This window comes from Carex rostrata, chromosome 21 (genome assembly GCF_964058835.1).
Source record: "Carex rostrata chromosome 21, lpCarRost1.2, whole genome shotgun sequence".
NCBI classification, from domain to species: domain Eukaryota; kingdom Viridiplantae; phylum Streptophyta; class Magnoliopsida; order Poales; family Cyperaceae; genus Carex; species Carex rostrata.
In genome coordinates this window covers 3,396,708-3,418,191 of record NC_135938.1, presented here as the reverse complement: position 1 = coordinate 3,418,191, position 21,484 = coordinate 3,396,708, and the positions used below count along the sequence as shown (strand labels likewise).

At 32.8% G+C, this 21,484-nt stretch overlaps 3 protein-coding genes across 5 annotated transcripts; 2 read left to right on the top strand and 1 right to left on the bottom strand.

Moving 5' to 3' along the window:
- Positions 1 to 722: 722 nt before the first annotated feature.
- Positions 723 to 3,001, bottom strand: LOC144573238 (very-long-chain (3R)-3-hydroxyacyl-CoA dehydratase PASTICCINO 2A-like). Of its 2 annotated transcripts, XM_078322962.1 has the most exons (9): positions 2,847 to 3,001; positions 2,631 to 2,742; positions 2,334 to 2,352; positions 2,160 to 2,248; positions 2,006 to 2,059; positions 1,847 to 1,917; positions 1,663 to 1,744; positions 1,058 to 1,154; positions 725 to 967 (listed from the first exon to the last, which is right to left on the bottom strand). In XM_078322962.1, exons 1-9 carry the CDS (start codon positions 2,915 to 2,917, stop codon positions 897 to 899), a joined length of 666 nt encoding a protein of 221 aa, XP_078179088.1. In that variant the 5' UTR covers positions 2,918 to 3,001; the 3' UTR covers positions 725 to 896. The 2 variants fall into 2 exon arrangements, with proteins under 2 accessions (XP_078179090.1, XP_078179088.1); XM_078322964.1 differs by lacking the exon at positions 2,006 to 2,059 and having other exon boundaries at positions 723 to 967.
- Positions 3,002 to 10,734: 7,733 nt separating this feature from the next.
- On the top strand, positions 10,735 to 12,784 carry LOC144573248 (beta-glucuronosyltransferase GlcAT14C-like). 2 transcript variants are annotated; one of them, XM_078322980.1, is made up of 4 exons: positions 10,735 to 11,373; positions 11,664 to 11,739; positions 11,938 to 12,049; positions 12,286 to 12,425. In XM_078322980.1, exons 1-4 carry the CDS (start codon positions 10,890 to 10,892, stop codon positions 12,304 to 12,306), a joined length of 693 nt encoding a protein of 230 aa, XP_078179106.1. In that variant the 5' UTR covers positions 10,735 to 10,889; the 3' UTR covers positions 12,307 to 12,425. The 2 variants fall into 2 exon arrangements, with proteins under 2 accessions (XP_078179106.1, XP_078179105.1); XM_078322979.1 differs by having other exon boundaries at positions 10,742 to 11,373; positions 11,938 to 12,053; positions 12,286 to 12,784.
- A 3,117-nt stretch (positions 12,785 to 15,901) lies between these two features.
- LOC144573582 (uncharacterized) lies at positions 15,902 to 20,407 on the top strand. The gene is made up of 3 exons (XM_078323364.1): positions 15,902 to 16,063; positions 19,020 to 19,191; positions 20,125 to 20,407. The coding sequence occupies exons 2-3, from the start codon at positions 19,021 to 19,023 to the stop codon at positions 20,200 to 20,202; spliced, it is 249 nt and encodes an 82-aa protein (XP_078179490.1). The 5' UTR covers positions 15,902 to 16,063; position 19,020; the 3' UTR covers positions 20,203 to 20,407.
- Positions 20,408 to 21,484: the final 1,077 nt, after the last annotated feature.

Below are 21,484 nucleotides of genomic sequence, written 5' to 3'. Positions count from 1 at the left end.
GTGCAAGTGCTTTTTTTTTATTTAAATTTATAATATAAATATGTTGTGTCTGTATGAATAAAATGGTTTTGTTTGTTCCAGCGGTGTTGAGATTTCTGCCAGATGGAATGGTAAGTCAACAAAAATTAGCTGTTGAAATGTTAAATGTTGGTATTTGAGCTTAGTATGTCATTTGAATTTCAATTACGAAGTTTAGCTTTGAGTGTTAGCTAAGGTTGTTTAAGTTCTTGAAATTTATCTTAAAAGATGGTAGAGATTTGTAATACCAAGTACAACTAAGGTGTTCTTAAGCTCACCAAGCCTTTTAAGCTCACCAAGCCTTTTAGTGAGCTTAGTTTCAAAACTATCGAATTGACTTCAAATGACGAATTCAAACAATTGAAATCAATCTATTACACGAGTTATATGTTAACATGCAAAATTTATATATTTTTGAATTAATTTAGTATAAATTCAAGTGATAAAAAAATTAATAAAGCATTAACATTAATTTATAAACTTTTTTACTGTTTGACTTTATATTGGTTAATTTAAAAACTTGTAAATTTGACATGTAAACATATCACTCGTAAAGTAAAATTGAATGATTTTAATAGTTTCAATTCGTTATTTGAATTCAATCCAATATATTTTGGAATTGAGCTCACTAAGAGATTTGGTGAACTTAACTACACTCTAGTTCTAATATATAGTAACATCAAATTATCTGCTCAACTTAAGCAAACCTTGGGAGTTAAAGAGTTTATAAATTAATTGACAATCAAACAAACAAATTGCACAGGAAACACATTTTCAAATTTAAATCTACAAGTATAAATATTTCCCTACCAAGGCGCTTAAAACATGTGAATTTTGATCAACTCTACATACAAACAAGCTACTATAGGAAATTATGTTTATTCTACCTTTAATTTGGAGAGAGCCTTCTTCCTTTGCCCAAGCATATACGTGTACATGTGCGGGCTACCTATAGAAACATAAAAGAATGCAACAATCACAATACAAAATAGAACATGATAAAGATGGAAACCCTCTCTCAAATACAAGAGTAACGAACCTGGGACGTAGATTCCAAGCACGCCAATTGATGCAAAGTAATAATCAAAGGAGAAGTTCCATTTGTTTGGCATCCTAAAGCAGTATTTCTCTGATGCCTGTGGTGAAACCAGGAGTTATTGAAATGCTTTTCTTTCTTTCAACAAATACCCAGGGTTTATTTGCAAAATAAACAACTCTTTCTTAAATGAAGAAGGTAATGTTCTTTTATCATTATCAGTAGTACTATTTATATTGGACAAATTTATCCCCTTCTATATCATTTGCACAAAACCATTGCTTATATAACTAAAATAAGTTCTCACGGTTGGGACTTAAAGAGTAACGAGGCAAAAATATGCATTCAAGAAGCTAAGCACCTAGAAGAACAAGATGATCTCCAGGAGAAAAATCATTACTGAACTGATATGAGGTCCATAGTGGGTAAAAGTTATGTTTCTGAGTGTTGAAACAAAGGTAAAAATCATTTTCTACTTTTTGTTAGATGCAGTAAGTTTCTGTATGGGCCTTTACCAACCATACTCTGCCAAACAAACACAATGTGACAATGCCAACCAGCTATAGCAATTAGCAAACAGATTTCTTTATGATTGATTTTTCGGTTACCTTGATATATGGCAGAGCGATATAAATTAGGCCAACTTCACTTGTGATACCAGTTGGGTATAAAAGTAAGAATGTGCTATATCTGTATGAAAGATTGAAAATCAATAATTAGATTATCCCTTCTCTTTGATCTGGGATTTTGAATCTCGTATCTAAGAAAAGGAGAGTATAGTATGACAATGACCTGAGCCATAGGAGCCACGAAGGTGTAAAGCCAAGAGCCTCCTTCATACCGAAAAAGGAGTATCTGATTATCTGCATACAAAGTTATTATCAATTAACATAAAACTATACTTAAGCCACTCTTTTTGTCCCCTTTTTTTTATATTTTGAGAAAATGTACCTCAGTAAGAGACCAGCTGATAACCAGAGAGCTAACCAAAACGTGAGTCCTTGTCTACCCAACAAAATGACACATAAGCCAATCAGAAAAGAGAAGTTTTATCATTGATTTCATATTTTTTTTTTCGTATTTTGATTTAATCAGGAAATCATACCTCAGGGAAGCTGTACAAAATGCCCCAAGTAACAAATAGCCTAGACCCAATTTGTGGCAGAGTAGCTGATACAGGTGATCTAACCAATCCTACATTGATCAACCTAGTAAATCAGCAGCAATCGTTGAAAAAAAAACAGTAACTTTTATCTAATGATGAAAAATAATTACTAACCAATTAGCCCGTGGATAATCTGCCCATCAAGCAAAGATACACAATAAAAGGGAAAAAAAAAGAAGTGAGATGGCAGCTCAAACTAAACAAAAATAAATAAATAACACTTTTTAAATTTTTTACAGTCATTGGTACCAGAACTTTGGTTTTCAGGGGTATAAACATGATTATCGAATGTTGAAGGCCATAATATAATTCGGGATAATTGCACAACACACAACACAGAAAAATGAAAGAACAAAAAAATTACAACAATTGAAAAACGATGTTGTATCATATGCTTCCGATTGTTGATACCTCCAGGATTGCTGCTGTTTGTGCAAGTTGCAAAGGCTTCTCCACAGCATCATACACAGCTGCAGGACCTGACTCATTCAAGGCCTTTATAGCGAAAATCAAAACCTGAAGCCTGATCAACCAAATCAAACAGACAGTCAAATCGAGAAGCAATTGGATTACAGGAATCAAGAAAGGAGAAATGCATAGAGAGAGAGAGAGAGAGAGAGGCTTCACCATCCAGAGAAGACTGCCCAGTTGTAAATTGCGAGATAAATCCGCTTGACCGTGGACAAAATGCCCGCCATTTGTGCTGCTTCGGATCAGAATCAGAGCTTGTTCTCTTTAGTCTTTAGCTTGAGACCAGTCGAGGGTTTAAAAATAGAGAGATGAGGGAGGATCCGAATCCTCCCAGGTACCTGACGCAACACAATTGAAACAGACGGTCCAGATTTACTCTAAGCCGGTCCTTGGTGGGGATGACAGAGGGGACAGTATTATTTTGCTTTGAGATTTGTGCCAAATTAAAAAAGGACAATTTTAGATCATCCGATTCAATTGTACTCGGTCCGGTAACCTGAGAGGAAGTGAATTCGATGAGGAGCGGGAGAAGATTAAATCAGTAGCAACAATTGATTGACTCTATGGTTTACAAAAAAACTTACAAACAAACATTGGTACAATACTTTAACGGCGTACATTTCATACAGTCCAATTCAAAAATGCCACGTCAGCTTTAGTACATTTGTCGTATAAGATTGAAAGTGCATAATATTATCTTTCGACCCAGAGGAGAAAGCGGGTGGGTCGGGGTTGGTCCGCACCATAACTGACGTGATTCTCAGAAAAGTGGTATATATTTGTACTGGATAAGGCCTTATATGATGAACGGTTTTGATTGAGTTAAGATCTTCATCTGAATGATCTAGGTCGTTGAGTTGAAATGGAGACGATTGCAAAGGAGATCTTCTGGATCCATTCTAATGATAGGTGATCCGATCTGCAACTGCTTCCTGTTTCTGACTGCTTCGTCTTAAATGCTTATTATAACAAATAAAATAGAAATCCAATCTCGCATATTACAAGCCTCTTTGTTAATTTTACTTGCATTTAATTATGTTAATAGAAAATTTTAAATTTTGAAAACTCTTTTCAGCCTTAACTATTATGACATGGGGGTTATATTAGTTGTAATGACACTGATTCCAAAATTTATCCAATATGTTTCAAACAACGAATTCAAATTGTTCAAACAGATCTACCTTATGAGTTATGCATTTACATCCAAAATTTAGATTTAAAAAAAAATAGAATTAATTTTAGTTATTTTAATGAAACAAGCATCGTTGTTTTAGTTTTTATAAAAAAACAGCTAGGGATCGGTGGAGGAAGAATTTAAATTTGGTTCAAGTCATGAGTTGGATACTTATTTCCCCCTCTGCTGATCCAGTGGAGCTATTTTTTATAAAAATCAAACAAATAGTGCTCATTCTGTTAAAATAACTAAAATTGGTTCTATGTAAAAAAAATCTCCAAAATTTATAAATTTTTGAATTCATTTCGTATGAAGTCAAACGGTAAAAAAAATATTTAAAAGTTAATTTAATACATTCATTTGTTATCATTTTTACTGCTTCAATTCATAAGAATGAATTAAATTTTGCATGTAAATACATCACTCGTAAATTAGATCGGTTTGAATAATTTAAGTTTGTTGTAAAGTTTATTTGATAGATTTTTTTAGTGAGCGTCATTATGACTAAAATAACACCAATGTCATTTAAATTAGAGCACAAAATCAATTAAATTATGAATTATCTTCTCGCTTTTTTATATATAAGATAATCAATCACAAACTTAATTATCATGACAAATCGAGTGTTGACATTGTTATATAAAGAAGAAGACCAATTATTATGATCAAATCGAGTGTAAATTCACAAATAAGTCATGTGAATCCAGAGTTCATAATATAAGCCAACATGCTGAAATAAGTACCCAAGGTCAACACCTTAACGAAAAATCATGTCTAAACATCCCTCAAGTAAGAATAAATAACGTTACCACACACGGGCAGATTCAACATGTAACAGGAGAGGGGCAGCCTCCCCCCTGAAGTTTGAGTTTTAATAGTGATCTGTTAGAATTGATCAATTTTGTTCCTCTCTGAAAAAAAATTTGCTCCTCTCTGTATGTTTGATTTGTAATTCGGGTTAAATTTAGAGTTAAAATCAAAATAAATTTCTTGAATTATTATTGGTAATTAGAATTATAAATTAGGGTTAATTTCTCATGTACCCTTTTGAGAGTTGCTTAATTTCTTATTTACCCCTCTACACTTAGTTATTGTTGGGAAATCATAAAGGTCAAACAATTACGCCTTATCTAGAGATCAAAAAATTACATCTCATCTAGGGGTCAAACACTTACACCACGGGGAAGGAGAAACAGTTCCCCACCTTAACTTAAGGATCGTCCTATGCCAAAGAAACCCAAAACATAAATCATAAGTGCGGAACATAATACCTGATTCCATGTCGTTTGCCATGGAATAACTAAGACCATAGTAGAGCAAGCCGTCTCCGTGAGCACGAGACAAGTCTTCAATGGCAAGAAGTCTTTCTTACCTCTTGTCGTTGGGTTGAGAAATAAGTCTTCTAAGACAGCAAGGTGTGGCCCTTGAGATATCATCTCCATATTTTCTAATGGATTTCTCTTCTCTATTCTTTGATGGTGAAAGAAGAAGAGAAGGCACACAAAACTGTATATTTTTGAAGAGAAAAACATATGTTCAGTTTTTGTGCTTTTCTTAGTTACCTTGTGCCTTGGAGACCAATTCTTATATATAATAACATTTATGGTTATTTGCCAAAATGAAAAAGGTATAGTGTGTTGTGCATCAAAAACCGTGCTGGTACATCAAAGCTGTGCAACTGCATCGATATCCGTGCAGACAACACAACCCTCCATAAAGGCAGATTTCTAACCTTTAAAAATATACTTTTTCTGAATTACAAATTTCTAAATCAGTCCATCAATGATTTGATATTTGCCTAAATTGTTTTACACATTTATGGACCACATCCTAATGAATATATTAATTGTCTATTACCTTATTTGATTACTTTAATTGACAATCATATATGACAGTAAACAATCCATAATTATATTACATATATGCTCAATATTGACATTAAATCCAACGAGGTTAGTAATAAATTCAACAGTTATATCTCACATATCCCTCAACTCTTATTTTTCTTTTCTATTTACCCTTTGAATTAATAGCCCACAATTAAATACTATCTAATTTTTTTTTTTCATTATACTCTTATTATTTCCCTTTGATTTAAATTTTGCAAAGGGCACCATTGCTGTGCTCTAATGGAGATGGTGGAGGTAAAATGCTTGAAACCCAAGGACGTGGTGTACAGAATGGTCATGGATCTGCTCAAACTTTTTGGAGACCAATTGCAGGTTTGCCTGTAATCTGAAAATCTTTTTGTACTAACCTATTTCATGTCTTGTGTAAAATTAACACTATGAAAGTATCACAAATAAACCAGCATTTAGAGAGGAATCTTCCAGTGGACGATTGTTACAAGTCTTATAGTGTATCTGCTGCTCCAATCCGAGTAATTCGGCTTCTCTTCAATGCAGGGGTCCGTTATGTTTTTGATTTCTCATTTTCTTTGTTGATATATAATGGAGCATATCAATGTAAGAGGACTTAGTAATTACATCCGAACCGTGTTTTTGCAAATAACAGAATAACTTCATATTTTTTTATTATATTTGCTAGTGTTCTAAATAGCACGCTATAGCGTTTTTGGACCCTAAACGCTAAGTTATAGCATTAAAACACGCTATTTGAGCTACGGATGCTATAGCGGTAATAGCGGTCCGCTATAGCGCATAGCGTGTAGCGCAAATAGCACGCGCTATGCAACATGAGTTTTTTTTTTTTTTTTCAATTTATATGGGCTTTAAAATAAATAGATGTTGAAGATATTATTTAATTTTGATAAATATTACATTATATCAAATTATATCAAATTATAGTTCGCTATAATAAATTTTTCATTTTGTCCTTAGTTTTTTTTTTAACTGATGATAAATCAAATAAATAATTAGTAAATTAAGAAAATTTTAGGAACTAACAAGAATTTCTTCAAGGATCATTTGTTTATTTTACTAGAAGTATGAATTTTTTTTTTCAATTTCTAGGTTATTTTGAAATTTAAATAGAAAAAAGATAAATTATGTTATGATGTTGAAGATATTTTGAATAGAAAAATATTGATAGTTTATGATATTAGTATTACTATGGATATTTTGAGTCACAATTTGGACTTTTTATTGATTCAATATGAATATTATAATTTTTTAATCATTTTGGTATTATTTATTGTTCTATGAGACTAGATAATGTTGATATTTAGTACAAATATATAATATATTTTTTATATAAAAAAAAAAATGCTATGTGGCATAGCTTTTGCTATATTGACGCTATTCGCTATAATTTTTTTTGGAGACTTCCCGATATGACGCGATAAACGCTATTTAGAATCTTGATATTTGCAAATATCACACCACTCACTTTCTTGTTGTAATGGAAAAAGGTGTGTCCTAATAAATATTTTGAATTTTTAAATCTTGGAAGCTTTCCCTGGCCTTATATGAACTGAAACCAAGCCAAGATAATTCAGATAGAAAATTGTAGTTTGCATGAATTAATTGCGAAGTACTTTAGTAAATTTTTTTTGCTTGGCTTGAAGTTATTTTTTGATTGTTGAATGTTGTTTGAGACCCCGGTAAACTATTTTGGCATAATTGAAAAATCACCTATGTCATTTTTTTCTTCCAGGACGTAACATAGTGACAACTTAATAGTTCGGGAAAGATTCGGCCGAGTCAAAAATTCGTGATTCGGGTATAATTCGGAAATAATTCGTTTTTGTAAATACCAAATAAGTATAATTCAGGTATAATTCGGGTATAATTCGGGAATGATTTGGTTTTATAAGGAAGCAAAAAAAACCCCCAAAAAAATATATATAGTTATATACACTTTAATTTTTGTAATTTTCAACATTTTAAAAAAAAATTGGCAGTAAAAAAAAAAGCTGTGCAGAGCTCTTTGACATTCAAAATCTGTTCTATAAATTATAATTTTGATTTAAGATGAGTTCAAGTGGTGGGTCCACTTGGTCCTTTGACTCCTTTCAAAATTCAAAAGTTGTCACAAAAACTGTGCCACAGCAAATTAGCTTCACCCACATGGTTGGGTTGTCACGTGAAACTGCGTTTTCACCAACAGGGCATGGATTATGGAGCGAAAACAAAATACACGGAGTGACGAACTTTTAGAATAAAACGCGAATAATTCGTAAAAAACGTATTATTCATGTTTTATATGCGAATAAATCGGTAAAAGTTCGGTTAACCGTTATAAATGCTGTTTGGTTCGGCAACCTCTAAAAAAACGTTTTATTCGTGTTTTATTCGCGAATCATGTTACACGTAAAAGGTCCCCAAATAGTTGCTTTTAATTTGCCGAACGATGAATGCACAATGAACCAACGTGGTACATGCATGGCTTTGCTCAAGAATGTTTCTAAAGCCGAGTACTTATCCATTAGAGCACAACAATGGTGCCCTTTGCAAAACTTAAATCAAAGGAAAAGAAAAAGAGTATAATGGAAAATAAATAAATTCAATAGTATTTAATTGTGGGCTATTAATTCAAAGGGTAAATGGAAAATAAAAATAAGAGTTGAGGGATATGTGAGATATAACTAAGAATAGAGGAGTAAATAAGAACTTAAACAACTCTTAAATGATACATGAAAAATTAACCGTATAAGTTAAAGCATCAGAAATTACAAGTTAGATAATTGAAAAATATAAATCAAAGTATTTTTTTTTATTGAGTATTCAATTAGTTAATGGGTTTAAATCCAATTATATATTTAAATCCGATTTGATATATTTTTGTCCCCCTACAAAAATCATGGATCCGCCCCTGATCACACATGCAAATTACCATAATTTCATGTATTATTGCTATGCGGTTGTAGTATATATTGTTGTAGATAGAACAATGGCTAAAAAGATAAAATGTATAAACCATTTGACTTAAATTATTATTCTAATTTTAATGTATTATGGGAAACAGCTTGATCCCTCTCAAGCACAAAGTAATGAAAGAGTATTAGAATTGTTCAAAGGAAGATAGGATGTTAATGTTATGAGTTCGATTTAAAACTACATGATGCATAATAATATAATCTGAAAGTATAGTATATACTGCTATTGAACTATATGTTATGTTTAGACATAAAAAAAAGAAAAGAAATTGCATAAATTCAATCATAAAAAAAAATAAAGAGAGAGAAATATATATGAATAGTTGGTAATAGACGAGACGTGGCATGATTAAGAAAGTTTGACGTCCAATTAGTTTTTTAAATATCATTATTTTTTATTGCTTGTGTAAAATCTTATTTGATTAATAAGATTTTTAATTGATAATCGCTAACCAGTCATTAAAAGTACCTCGATATAGAAAGGAAATGTAGCATAATTGACTAGGAAAAAGTTCTAGAGTTGTTGTACCCAAAGATCGAGAGTTCGATTCCCCCTCACGACTTCGCAGCTTTTGCGAAGATTTAAAAAAAAAAAAAGTACCTCGGTATATAGAAAACAAAAGCAAATGAAGTTTAATCATATGCAATATAATCTAATGAGTCTATGTTACTATGCATAGCACGGATTTATTTTTAATACATATCAATATTTTTGTTTTCAAAATTCTAACGGCCGATCTGAACCGTTCAGCACAATTTTCATATGAATATGTACTTGCATATCTAATTTTGTAATTTTTAAAATTTGTTTATAATTTTTTAAGATAGATAGAAAATCATTGTTTTTGGATGGTCTAGAATTTTCGGATCAAGTAATTTTCTTCTCTTTATCTTAAAAAATAAAAAGGTTCTAAAAAATATAAAATTCAGTATGCAAGTACATATTTAGATAGAAATTATATTAAATGGTTCACATTAACCGTTAGAATTTATGAATAATTTCTTCATTTAACATGATATTTCATTGCTCTAATCTTTTATTTGTCGAAAAATGCCTCCTTAGCACAGCTTAAATACTTAAACTACAATTTTTTAAGCTTATTGTTGAACAGCCTCGAAGTGATTTTTTTTTTTTTTTACCTATGCAATTTGAGGTATGACGATCATGTAAACTAACTAAATTAGCATAATATGTATGAATGAGAAGTGAGATTAATGAGGTTAGCGTGTTATTCTAATTGTCCAAAATAATTGATAATTTAACTTTTTAGTTAGAATAGTAAAACAACACCGTTAACGATTATTTCAAACGGCTGCTCACCTATCCAAATACGAAGCTATTTGCTAACTTAGCCTAAGTTAGTACTATTTGCTAACTACTCCTTAAAATCGACTCGAAATACATGAGCCGCGTAGCTCGGCCCAACTGTAAATTATGAAAAAGCCCAATTTGATCCAGCCCAAACTACGGTCCCCCACTGCCCTACTGCAGTGTCATTATTGGGCCGTACTTTCAGCAGTTAATTTATTACACGATAATAGTATATAGAAGTGAAAAGTCTGTACGAACAGTCCTCCTTTTAGGGGCCCACTATTGTCTGGCTTCGGCTGTTGTATCAAAACAAAAATAGCCGCTAGATTAATATCGAACGATTGTAATATCCACAGACGAGGTGTTACGTCGCATTTAGTTGCAAGGAAATCGTATTCAAACAACGTTGCATTAAAAACTTCAAAATAAAGCTTTATGCATTCAGGTCCCACCATCTGCTGAGTCCGCATCGTCTGCATTAACTCCAAAGAGCATCTTTTGAGTTAACTGATCTGTACCGTCTGATTTTAAATGGAGCCAATCCATCCACAGCCTATAATTCAGGAGCTCTTTAATATTAGTGTGGATCTTGTATGCACGACTCTTAAAGAATATCGGACGGTCCAGATACATTAATTCCAAAGATTCTTTTTTGAGTTAATGCAGAGGATCCTAGCGCCCATTTGCTTTCCCGCATCCGTACGCCTCTTTCTTCTTTGTTTTTCTTTGTTTTTTTCCTTTTGGATTTTAAATTGCCCGTGCGCATCTTGCTTCTCCATTCAAACGAAAAGAAATAGGAGATGGCCGTATGACTGTAACTTCTCCGGCGACTCATGTCCCTACTCTTGATCCAAACTCAAAACCCTAAGCGGAACGATGCTTGAAAGCCATTCTCGCTCAAAGCATAAGCGCGTTGCCTTTTTCTTCCTCTTCACCTTCCCTCTCCTCACTCTCTTCCTCTTGCCTTTCGCCATTAATCCCATCCAGACCTCAAATCCGAACCCTAACCCTAATCCTAGGCCTCCTCGTCTGGCGTACCTGATAACCGGTGGCGACGCCCGTCGGCTCCGACGTCTCCTCCGGGCGCTCTACCATCCGTTGAATTTCTATCTAATCCAATTGGGTGCTGACTCGTCAGAAAACGAGCGTGTGGATCTAGAGGCATTTCTTCGTGCCGAGGAGTTGGTGAGAAAGCATGGTAATGTGAGGGTGGTTGAGCGAGGTTGTCACGCGTCAGACGATGGGCCCACAGAGGTTGCTTGCATGCTTCATGCCGTGGTGTTTTTGTTGAGAAAATTCAAGGGATGGAGCTGGTTTCTTAATTTGGATATTTCAGATTACCCACTTATGCCACAAGATGGTACATGTCCTATTATATTTTTTTTTTCTTTTCCTGATAAACAGCACTTAATTTTGTTAAATCTAAGGAAAACATTATTGGTCAAAATTATTTGAAATTGAATATGGTACCGACCTTTCCATAAATAGGGATGTTTGTTCGGGGTAGAAAGTAATGATATTTCTGCATTGTTTAACTAGGATTGTTCCAGAAAAATAAGAACAGTTCATTTAAACTTTGATTGGAAACCAATTTTTCTTTATCTGGTTATATGAATTTCTTAATATCTATCCTTGCCCCCTTTTTGTCAGATATTCTTCATATATTTTCGTACTTGCCTCGGGAGTTGAACTTCATTGATCATACCAGCAAAATTGGTTCAAAAGAGTATGTTCTTTTTTCCCATACATTTCTTTATGTTGTTCAAAAAGAAAATAATAGGAAGGACAGGAAATGTTCATGCGTGCCATTATTTCAGCTCCAATTTAAACAAAAAGTTATAATCTTTGTGATTTGGAATGATTCTGTCTATTCTTCTGATCTCACTTTAAAAGGCACATTGATTTTTCTCGTTGTTTATTGTAGGCATGAAAGAGTCAGGCCCATGATTGTCGACCCTGCATTATATATTTCAAATAAGTCGGGTGTAGTTTGGGTCAAGGAGAAAAGGAATTTGCCTTCATCCTTCAAAATATTTGTAGGTACTGTCATTTATTTTACATTTCTACTTGCTTTTTTTTTTTTTTTTTGCAATTCTCGCTCTGTCAAATATATGAACACGTCCGTACCAGTTTTAATTGCGGTCACATTAGGCTGCTACTCTACTGGTACCATTCAAAATGAGGTCTGGTATCTCTGTATCCAACTTCCATGGCTAATATCCAGTATCTATTTGCTTTCCAAAATGATCTTCTGATTTAAATTTATTTGTAGGCTCTCCAAGGATGGTATTAAGCCGAACATTTCTTGAATATTGCATAAAGGGTTGGGATAATCTTCCTCGCACACTTCTTCTATACTATTCCAATTTTATTCATTCCAAGGAGAGCTATTTCCACACTGTCATATGTAATTCTAACCAATTTCAAAACACTACAATAAACCATGACCTACGCTTCATGTTGGATTTAAAGCCGCCACATCAGTTTTTTGACGAAATGGCTGACAGCGGGGCACCATTTGTACATGGTTTTAACACAAATGATACAGAGTTGGATCGGATCGATAGAGAGCTTTTAGGTGGGTCCCTGCTTGACAGGCAGTCTTTTTTGAGATATAGGTTACCGGGTTTGATTAGACCCACGACAATGTCTAGAAAGATGGAGAGGTTGTTATTGAGGCTGCTTGAGCCTGAAAATTTTAGAACAAAGCAATGTAAATGAGTTGATTAGTTTAATTGTAAATTACTTTGATAATTTTGAAAAAAAATTCTTTATTCAATTTTGGTTGATGATTGTTTAGCTGATTGTGTATGCCCAAATCATTGTTTTCTTTTCTTTTCTTTTTTCTTTTGCTTATGAGTTACGATTGATGTAATGAAAAGTAATCAACTCAAAATGGATTCACATCATTTCATAGTTCATACACATTCTTGGAAAAATTGTGCTACATTGACTCGTATTTCTTTTGATATTGGTCCGGCTTTGCATCTTTGGTAAATGGTATGTAAGGTTCTAAACATGTTAAATTAGTAGCAATATGTCTATACGTTTGGGTGAAACAAGGAATAGAGCAAGAATAGAACTAATACGTTTGGATGAAACAAGAAATTGAGTAAGAATAGAGTTGATCTCAAGTTTGAAAATAATAGTTAACTCAACTTTTAGTTGGGTTAGTAGAATAGTAAACTAACCCATACAAGACAAACAATGTATGTTTGAATGTGTCAAGAATAGAGGCTATTCTAGAATAGCGGTTATTAGAAATAGCAATGTGTATCCAAACAACATTTTTGTTGTTCGGAATAGTTAGAATAACTGCTATTCTCTATTTCTTGTAAATGTTGGAATAACTACTATTCAAAAATGTGAAGAGAGAGGGAAAAATGATTCTTTCTCAAATTTTCGTCAACACACTTCTGAAATAACAAAATTGACATTACTTTAAGTTATCTCCACATTGTGACAATTCGTTTAAGACTCCACTTGCCTATATTTCCTCTTAATTAGCATCCTGTTAATACTATTATTTATCGGTTACAACTATTCACTATTCCAAATATACAATCCAAACAACATTTTTACTAATCCGAATAGCACCATTTTCACACTAATCTAAAAATCACTATTCTTATTTACTATTCTCAAATTTCGCTATTCTAGCTCTCATCCAAATGTAAAGAATAGTGGATTAGTGCTATTTTTGCTCCATCCAAATATCGAATAGTTCAAAAAAGAATAGTACTATTCTCGGGTTAGTGCTATTCTTGCTCCATCCAAACGCACCTAAGCCCGTAGCTCTTTGCGGAAACATATGATAATTAGAGTGGATTTTCTTTCATTCAACTTATTAATCAAAATTGAGAAGCTATTTATATCTAATATGCCTTGTCAGATTAAAAAGTAATTCAAATTGGGATTTTATCTTAATTCTTTCATTCCAAAATATATACTTGCCAGCTATTTCTTCTGTGGTTCTTTCCCGAAATCAACAAGATCAAAGCTCTTCCTTAGATTTAGAAAAATTCAACTTCAATTTTTTATAAAGAAAAGTTAGCTTGATTGTTGCTCTATCTCGGTTCGAGTCTTAGTGCCGGAATAACTATAGTAAAGTTCAAATATACATAACAATTCAAAATTGTAGCGGATAAGGGTAGGATACAAGTAAGAATAATTTGTAACGGATACGGGTATGAAAATACTTCTGTTCAATTTTTATCGTATCCGTTGACACCTCTAGATGTGGAGTGAACTACCGAAATTTTTTAGTTACCATTTTAATACTTTATTATTTTAATTTTATGAGTGACTTTTTCAAAATTTCAATTTTACATTTCTCGCATATTCAATTTGCGCAGAACTTATAGTAAATGTAAAAAGCGACGGCTCATAATTGAAATTTAAAAAAAATAATACATTTGTTTTCTAGTGAATTTGATCTTTGAACTCAAATAATAGAAAAATGTTGGAACTTGTGAAAAATTTCTGATCAATTTCTACAGCTTGAATCTTTCGGAAATTAGTATTGTCCAGGATAATGATTCTGCGTAGATTCAATCTGTGTGTAACTCAGATTTCCGCACAAATTGAATCTGCATGAAATGTAGAATTGAAATTTTTCTTTTTCTTTAAATTGTTCATAAAGTTAAAATTTCGGAGTGAATCGCAAGGACAAGGGAGTATTTTGAAAAACGGTGTAGTAGAACAAGGCTGTTGTTACGATAATAATTAGGTTTGAGTACCTTGCTCAATCTGCGAAATCACATTAGTTGAGAAAATTTATATAGATTTACGAAACTTCTTCTTCTTCTTCTTCTTCTTCTTCTTCTTCTTCTTCTTCTTCTTCTTCTTCTTCTTATTATATAACCTATTTTCTAATATTCAATGGTTATAGATATGGGAAACAGAGTAGGTCCGATGGGCATCGGACCTACTTTGGTTCCAACGGGTTCACTCACCATCAGATGACTTTAGGATTTGCATCAGAACTTTCGCGTCTGCTTTAATATTAGTGCGCACAAATCCTGAAGCAAATTAGACAGTATATCTGCCCATCGAAACCAAACTAGGTCCGATTGGCATCGGACCTACACCTTTCTCATAGATATGATATTGTTCTTTATTAATCTATAAAATTTCTGAAATTTAGAAATAATTGAAGATATAAAATAGAAGAAAAGAAGCACTAAATATAAAATGTATTAATAGAGGAATGAATTTGTTTTTTTCTCTGTCTAGCGCCGCTAGCGCATATTGATCTGTTGTGTTATTAACTCAAATTTTTAGCTTAAAAGTTCGAACGGTCGATCCGAACTGTTCAACATGATCTCCACGTGAATTTGTATTTATAAACTAAATTTTATATTTTTATATTTTTTTTTAGATGAGTAGAAAATCACTTGATATGAAAATTATGGATCATACAAAAACAATGATTTTCTACATATTCATATGGAGCCATGGAGGTCATGTTGAACGGTTCGGATCAACTGTTAAGGTTTTGAAAACAAAAATGTTGATTCATAGCACGGACCAATCTGCGCTATGCATAGTACCATAGCCTTAATTTTTTATTTAATAGTATAATATTTGTGAATAGAAGAAATAATATTGATTTTGAAAATTGTAGTACATTTAATAACGCTGTTATATCAAAATCTAAAAAACCAGTAAAATCTGACAATTTTTTTTTTAAAGTACCAAAAAATATAAAATCCAGCCCTTATAAAATTTTAACGCGTAATTATTAAAGGACTCAGACTAGAGGTATAGGGGCAGGCAGCTGCGGAAAAAAAAAAAAAAAAAAAAAATTGGATCATGTTTTCTAATGGGCCTTGAAAAGTTGCCTACCCCTGAATTTATTTCCCAGCCCGTTAGGAGAATTGAACTATCATTTGTCTCTTCGTTTCATCCCGAGTAGATCGCGACGCAGACGGCGGCGGACCCAACTGGAGAAATCGCGACGAGGACTGGTTGCGCTGGTTTCTCTGTGCTCACTGGTTGCGCTGCGCGCCTGCGCCTCATCTCTCTCCCATCCCAGATTACCAATTCAAGTAATTTTTCTTATCTTTGGAAAAATTCGAAATTTTAATCATAGAATAGTCGATTCTATTAGAGGCTTAATTGCTGTATGAAAGACCAAATGCATAAATCCTAGAAACAAATTGATTTCAATTTCTAATTTCAATTGAAAACTAAAAGAACGGGGGTAGATAGCTGGTACCAGCTATTGAACGGGGGTAAATACTGGATGGTACCTGTCAATTGGGTGTGAAATTATGATCTCGTGATAGGCCTCTGAGCTCAATTTGAGATTTGTCGAAGTTAGTGAGTGAATTTTTTTATTTATTTCGATTCAATTTTGTGACTGATTTGGTATTACTGGTTAAGATAACGTGCACAGTTATTTTTAGCTTCCCAATTTGTGTTTCGGGCCTTTTGTGCCTAATTCTGTTGATCATGCAATTCACCCTGTATGATTATTGTGGCTTGTAAAGTTTTAATCCTCAGTATTTTATAGAGAGGGTTCTATAATAATGGTTTTATGACTCACAAAAAAAAGGAAATTTGCACAGGTTTTAGTGTTTATAATTACTGGGTACAACTAATAGTTAGCATTCTTGTCTGATCCAAGAAATCAATAGTTTGTGGAACATCAGGCAGCTTTTGTTTTATTTTGCAAGAATCCTTGGCATTCTCGACTGATCCAAGTTGATCAATTATTGTAAATCATGCATGCAACAATCTTGAACTTTCCTGGTAAAATAAATTACTAAAAATATGCATCATGAACCTGTCAATTGCATGAACATCCTCTGGGAATACAATAATCTTGACATTACCATGTCTTTTCTCATTGCCCTTGCATACTGTAACATGTCAATATCAAAACAACCTTCATAAATAGTCTATTCTATTAGAGGCTTAATTGCTGAAACCCTTTTAGCTCTTTTATTCGAGGCTTAATTGCTGAAACTTAGATCTGATTCTCTGTTTTTCACTTAGGTCAGAGAGCTTAATTGTTTTTCACTTAGATCTGATTCTCTGTTTTCCACTTAGGTCAAACTTAGATCTTCATTAATATATTTCTTTTTTTTTTCTATGTAAACGAATATTTGTTATAAACTTTTGACTTAGTTGAAACTTTTGATGTTCAATTATCTTATATTGACTTCGTGTTTATTTTGATTGATATTGTAGTTTTTGTTATGTTGAATTTTTTTTTTTTTTTTGCAACTATATATATTCTTTCATATATGTTCGCCTACCCCTGGCAAAATTCCTGGCTACGCCACTGCTTAGAGCTTATATTGCTTGTTGGGTTGTCAATTGCCTTGTGATCGCATTGTTTTCACCAAGAAGTACATAGCATATTCAATACCCCCAATGGTTAATAACTTTTAAGTTGTCTATTTATGTAGTGATGCAATTGTTATTAGGTTTTTGAGGTGGTTCAGGTATTCAGAATAAAAAGAGTTACTGCTTGCTATGATTGAACGTCCTAATTTTTAGTAAATAACTTCACTACCCCGTTCCAAATGTGTGGCTAGATGTATTGCTTTTGATTCTTGGCCATTTGGCAAGTAACTGCTCAGTAAATTGTTATGTGGTTTTATGCTAATAAGGTGTTTGATGCGTTGCTCCTTAGAGCTTATATTGCTTGTTGGGTTGTCAATTGCCTTGTGATAGCATTGTTTTCACCAAGAAGTACATAGCAGATTCAACACCCCCAATGGTTGATAACTTTTAAGTTGTCTATTTATGTAGTGATTCAATTGTTATTAGGTTTTTGAGGTGGTTCAGGTATTCAGAATAAAAAGAGTCATGCTGTTCAAATAAATATAGACGCTTTGAGAGCCAGGATTAAAAGATTTAGCATACAGTGTTGTTTTCTTATCAACTACTTGTTGGCATGAGACAGAGAATTTTTTTAATATTAACTAAGTTGATGGAATTTACAACTTTTAAATTCCTTATAGTTCCTTTTTCCTCATTTCATTTTTTCCCTTTTTAAAATAGTAGCTTTGATGGGCTACTGATTCAATCACTCACAAAATTATATATTTACAGAGTGATAACTTACATTTGTTATGATGTATATGTGCACTGTATGCGAACTCGACCATTCATTTAATGTTGCACTGCAAACCACCTAAATGTTACTGTTGGTCTTTTTCTGTCTTGTCTCCTTTTTGTGTGAAAACATTAACAAGTAATAACAGTGATTAAAACGTGAAAATTATGAGAAATAGTACCTATAAACTGTGTACAAAATGCACTATGGTTGGAGCTTTGACCTATTTCCTTTTAGATGGTTTGGTTTTATCTATTTGTTTGTTTATTGCTTACTACTGTTTTTCTAGAGCTTTGACCTATTTCCTTTTAGATGGTTTGGTTTTATCGATTTGTTTGTTTATTGCACTATATGGTTGGAGCTTTGACCTATTTCCTTTTAGATGGTTTGGTTTTATCTATTTGTTTGTTTATTGCTTACTACTGTTTTTCTAGAGCTTTGACCTATTTCCTTTTAGATGGTTTGGTTTTATCGATTTGTTTGTTTATTGCACTATATGGTTGGAGCTTTGACCTATTTCCTTTTAGATGGTTTGGTTTTATCTATTTGTTTGTTTATTGCTTACTACTGTTTTTCTAGAGTTTGGGGTGTGGGGTGTAGGGGTAATTATGATATTAATACTTTTTTTTTTTTATAAAACCCGACAGAGACTGCCGAAGTTGAGTCTAGTTCATATTATATTTGCAATTGCTCTAGAAAAATACACTATGATATTACATTTGTAATTGCAATTATGATATTAATACTAGGGTATATATTTTAAACAATCAGAGAAGCATCAGTATGTTGAAATTGAACCAATGCTCCATTTTTCTCAAAATTTTAGTATGTTTTGGATTCAAAATACAGAACCATTAAATGATATTTCAATTTTGTGGAGAGTTAGTAATGTCTCAGGTATGTTAATTATTTAATGTTTTTTGTTGCTGATGTAGAATGGGTCGCAAGGCAGGTGGTATGTACATAAACCCTAAAAAATTTGGGGGTGCTGGGAAGCCCTGCATGAAGGAAATGCTGCAATTTCTCGGCTGTCTCTCTTTAAACAACAAGAAAGATGATAAATGCACTAAATTCAAGAATCTTCTTGTTGCTTGTGCTGAGGAACAGGTCATTTTTTTCCCAGTTGCAACTACTTTAAACCATGTCTTTTTCTTCCTTGTTTTCTCTCCTATACCTAGAATAAGTACTGGCTAGTACCAGGTGGCAGATATGACTGGTAATCAGGCACATACTCTTATATTATTAATTGTGGTACTCGACCTTTTTTTAAAATTGGATCTTTTTGCAATCAGATCCAGTTTGCAATCATGACAATTAGAAAACCTATAATTCCAATTTCATGAATAGGATGATTCCTGACTGAACCCGACAAGATAACTATAGCAACAATACCGACAGCAACTTCTAGTAAGAAGGGCCCCATATCCCATAACACTGCTAGGCTCCAACTATAGCCAGAACTTGCGTATACTGGGTGTTGATGCAATGAACTCTCTAGATATGATATTATCCCTTGGGTTTCGATGCCATGAGATAACATACTATATATATGATATTCGTCGGAATGCGCATCTTATCTTTTGATTACCTGAAGTTCGTATATTTGCCACATGATATGTAAATTTTGGCTTAACATACAAGAATACAGTTTCATTTATGCCCTTCCAAAGCCAAAAATCACAAACTTTCCTTTCCGAACTGCAGATAACATGTGTGTGTGTGTGTGCAGAAAGAAAATGTATTTGTCCTTGAACCCTCTATAAAAATTGTCCTCAACTTCCTTCGTCCCATACACATATACAGAATAATTTACTTCCAAAATTAATGCATTTGGAACTGTCAATCTGTAATTATGGATCATGGTATCCATGCCTGTCAACTATTGCCTAGATTAAATGTATAATTTTTCAACATATACACCAGGCAACACATCTGCATTCAAAGAAAAGACTGTAATCTTTTATGTGAACTTCCAAATACAGTAAATTGTTAGGTTGAAATTGTAAAAGCTCTTACAAGTCTTTCATTTTGGTTTTGCAGAAGGGAAGACCAAAAAATCCTGGAAGAACAATTAATTATCATTTGCAACGCCTCGGCCGGGGTAGTGGCTTTTTCTAGTTCATTGATTAAATTTGGCTTCTTGGAAGTTCATAATTTTTGGATGATGAGTATTCGTTGTTCATTATGGTAGTACTTTAAAAAATAAGTTCACAGTACATTTAAACTAGGTTTTTAAAATTTTGAGTTTACTGTGCTTTTTATTTTAATTTTTTGTTAAAGATACTAAATCATGGAATCTGATTGGACAAGATTTTACAGTGTATTTTGAAATTCCTCAAGGTTCAAGGCAGTCCTTGCCTAAATGGAGTGCTTGGGTATCTTTGGGCAAGCGTATGCTATACTTTTTGTTATGATAGTGACAAATGATATTTTTATTTTTATTTTAATTAGAAATTTGGGGGTCACGCCCCTCGGATTCCATTAAAAAAAGGACATCAGTGATGTCAAAGTTACACAAAAATAAATAAATAAAATATAAAGTAAAAGAAACAAAAGAAAAAACTAATATACATAAACAAAATTGAGCTGGCTATCATGTTAATGCTTGCTGAAAGCCAGCTCTGAAATTTAGTCACTATTTCTCCTTGTAGCGACTGTTCGGACTTTTCCACATCCTGAAATGTTCTTCTGCATAGCTCTCTCCAAATTACAAATGAGAGTATCAGTTGTATCTGTTTGGTTTCCATAGTGACAAATGAATTATTTGGATTCGGTTTGGTGATGTCAAAAATTAGTGATTCGATAATAATACGGGAATGATTCGGAATTATCTGAATCAGAGATCTCAGTCCTGCAAGAGAGCAAAAAAAAAAAACGAATTAATCGGAATTCGCAAATCTTGTGACTATGTTTGTTATTACCATGTTTATTTATTGATTCATTTAATTACAATCATCAACATGATCATCATGACGTCACTGTCATAATTATGGTTGTTGTTAGTGTCGCTGCTGATGATGTTACTATAATAATAATGATAATTATTATTATTTTTGTTATTTTTTATTAGAGAGATGAATAGATGATGATAGCCCTTGAACTCAATCCTCCTGTCAAATCTCCCAAGTTTGACTGAACACCTCATTGTGACGCATTCCACTAATTTTTTCCACATTTTTTGGAATGTTGATGCAGTCCGGTCAAACTCATTAGATTTATTGAATGAACATCTTATTAAAAAGTTAATCAAGTTTTTATATCTATCATATTAATAATAAAAATTTGTTAGATTGTACATTTTTCAACCAAAAGTCCTTGTACATTGAACATATACATAGTCTAATTACTCAAAAAAAATTCTGATACTTGCATTTTTTTTTTTTTATGGAGAAGCATGAAA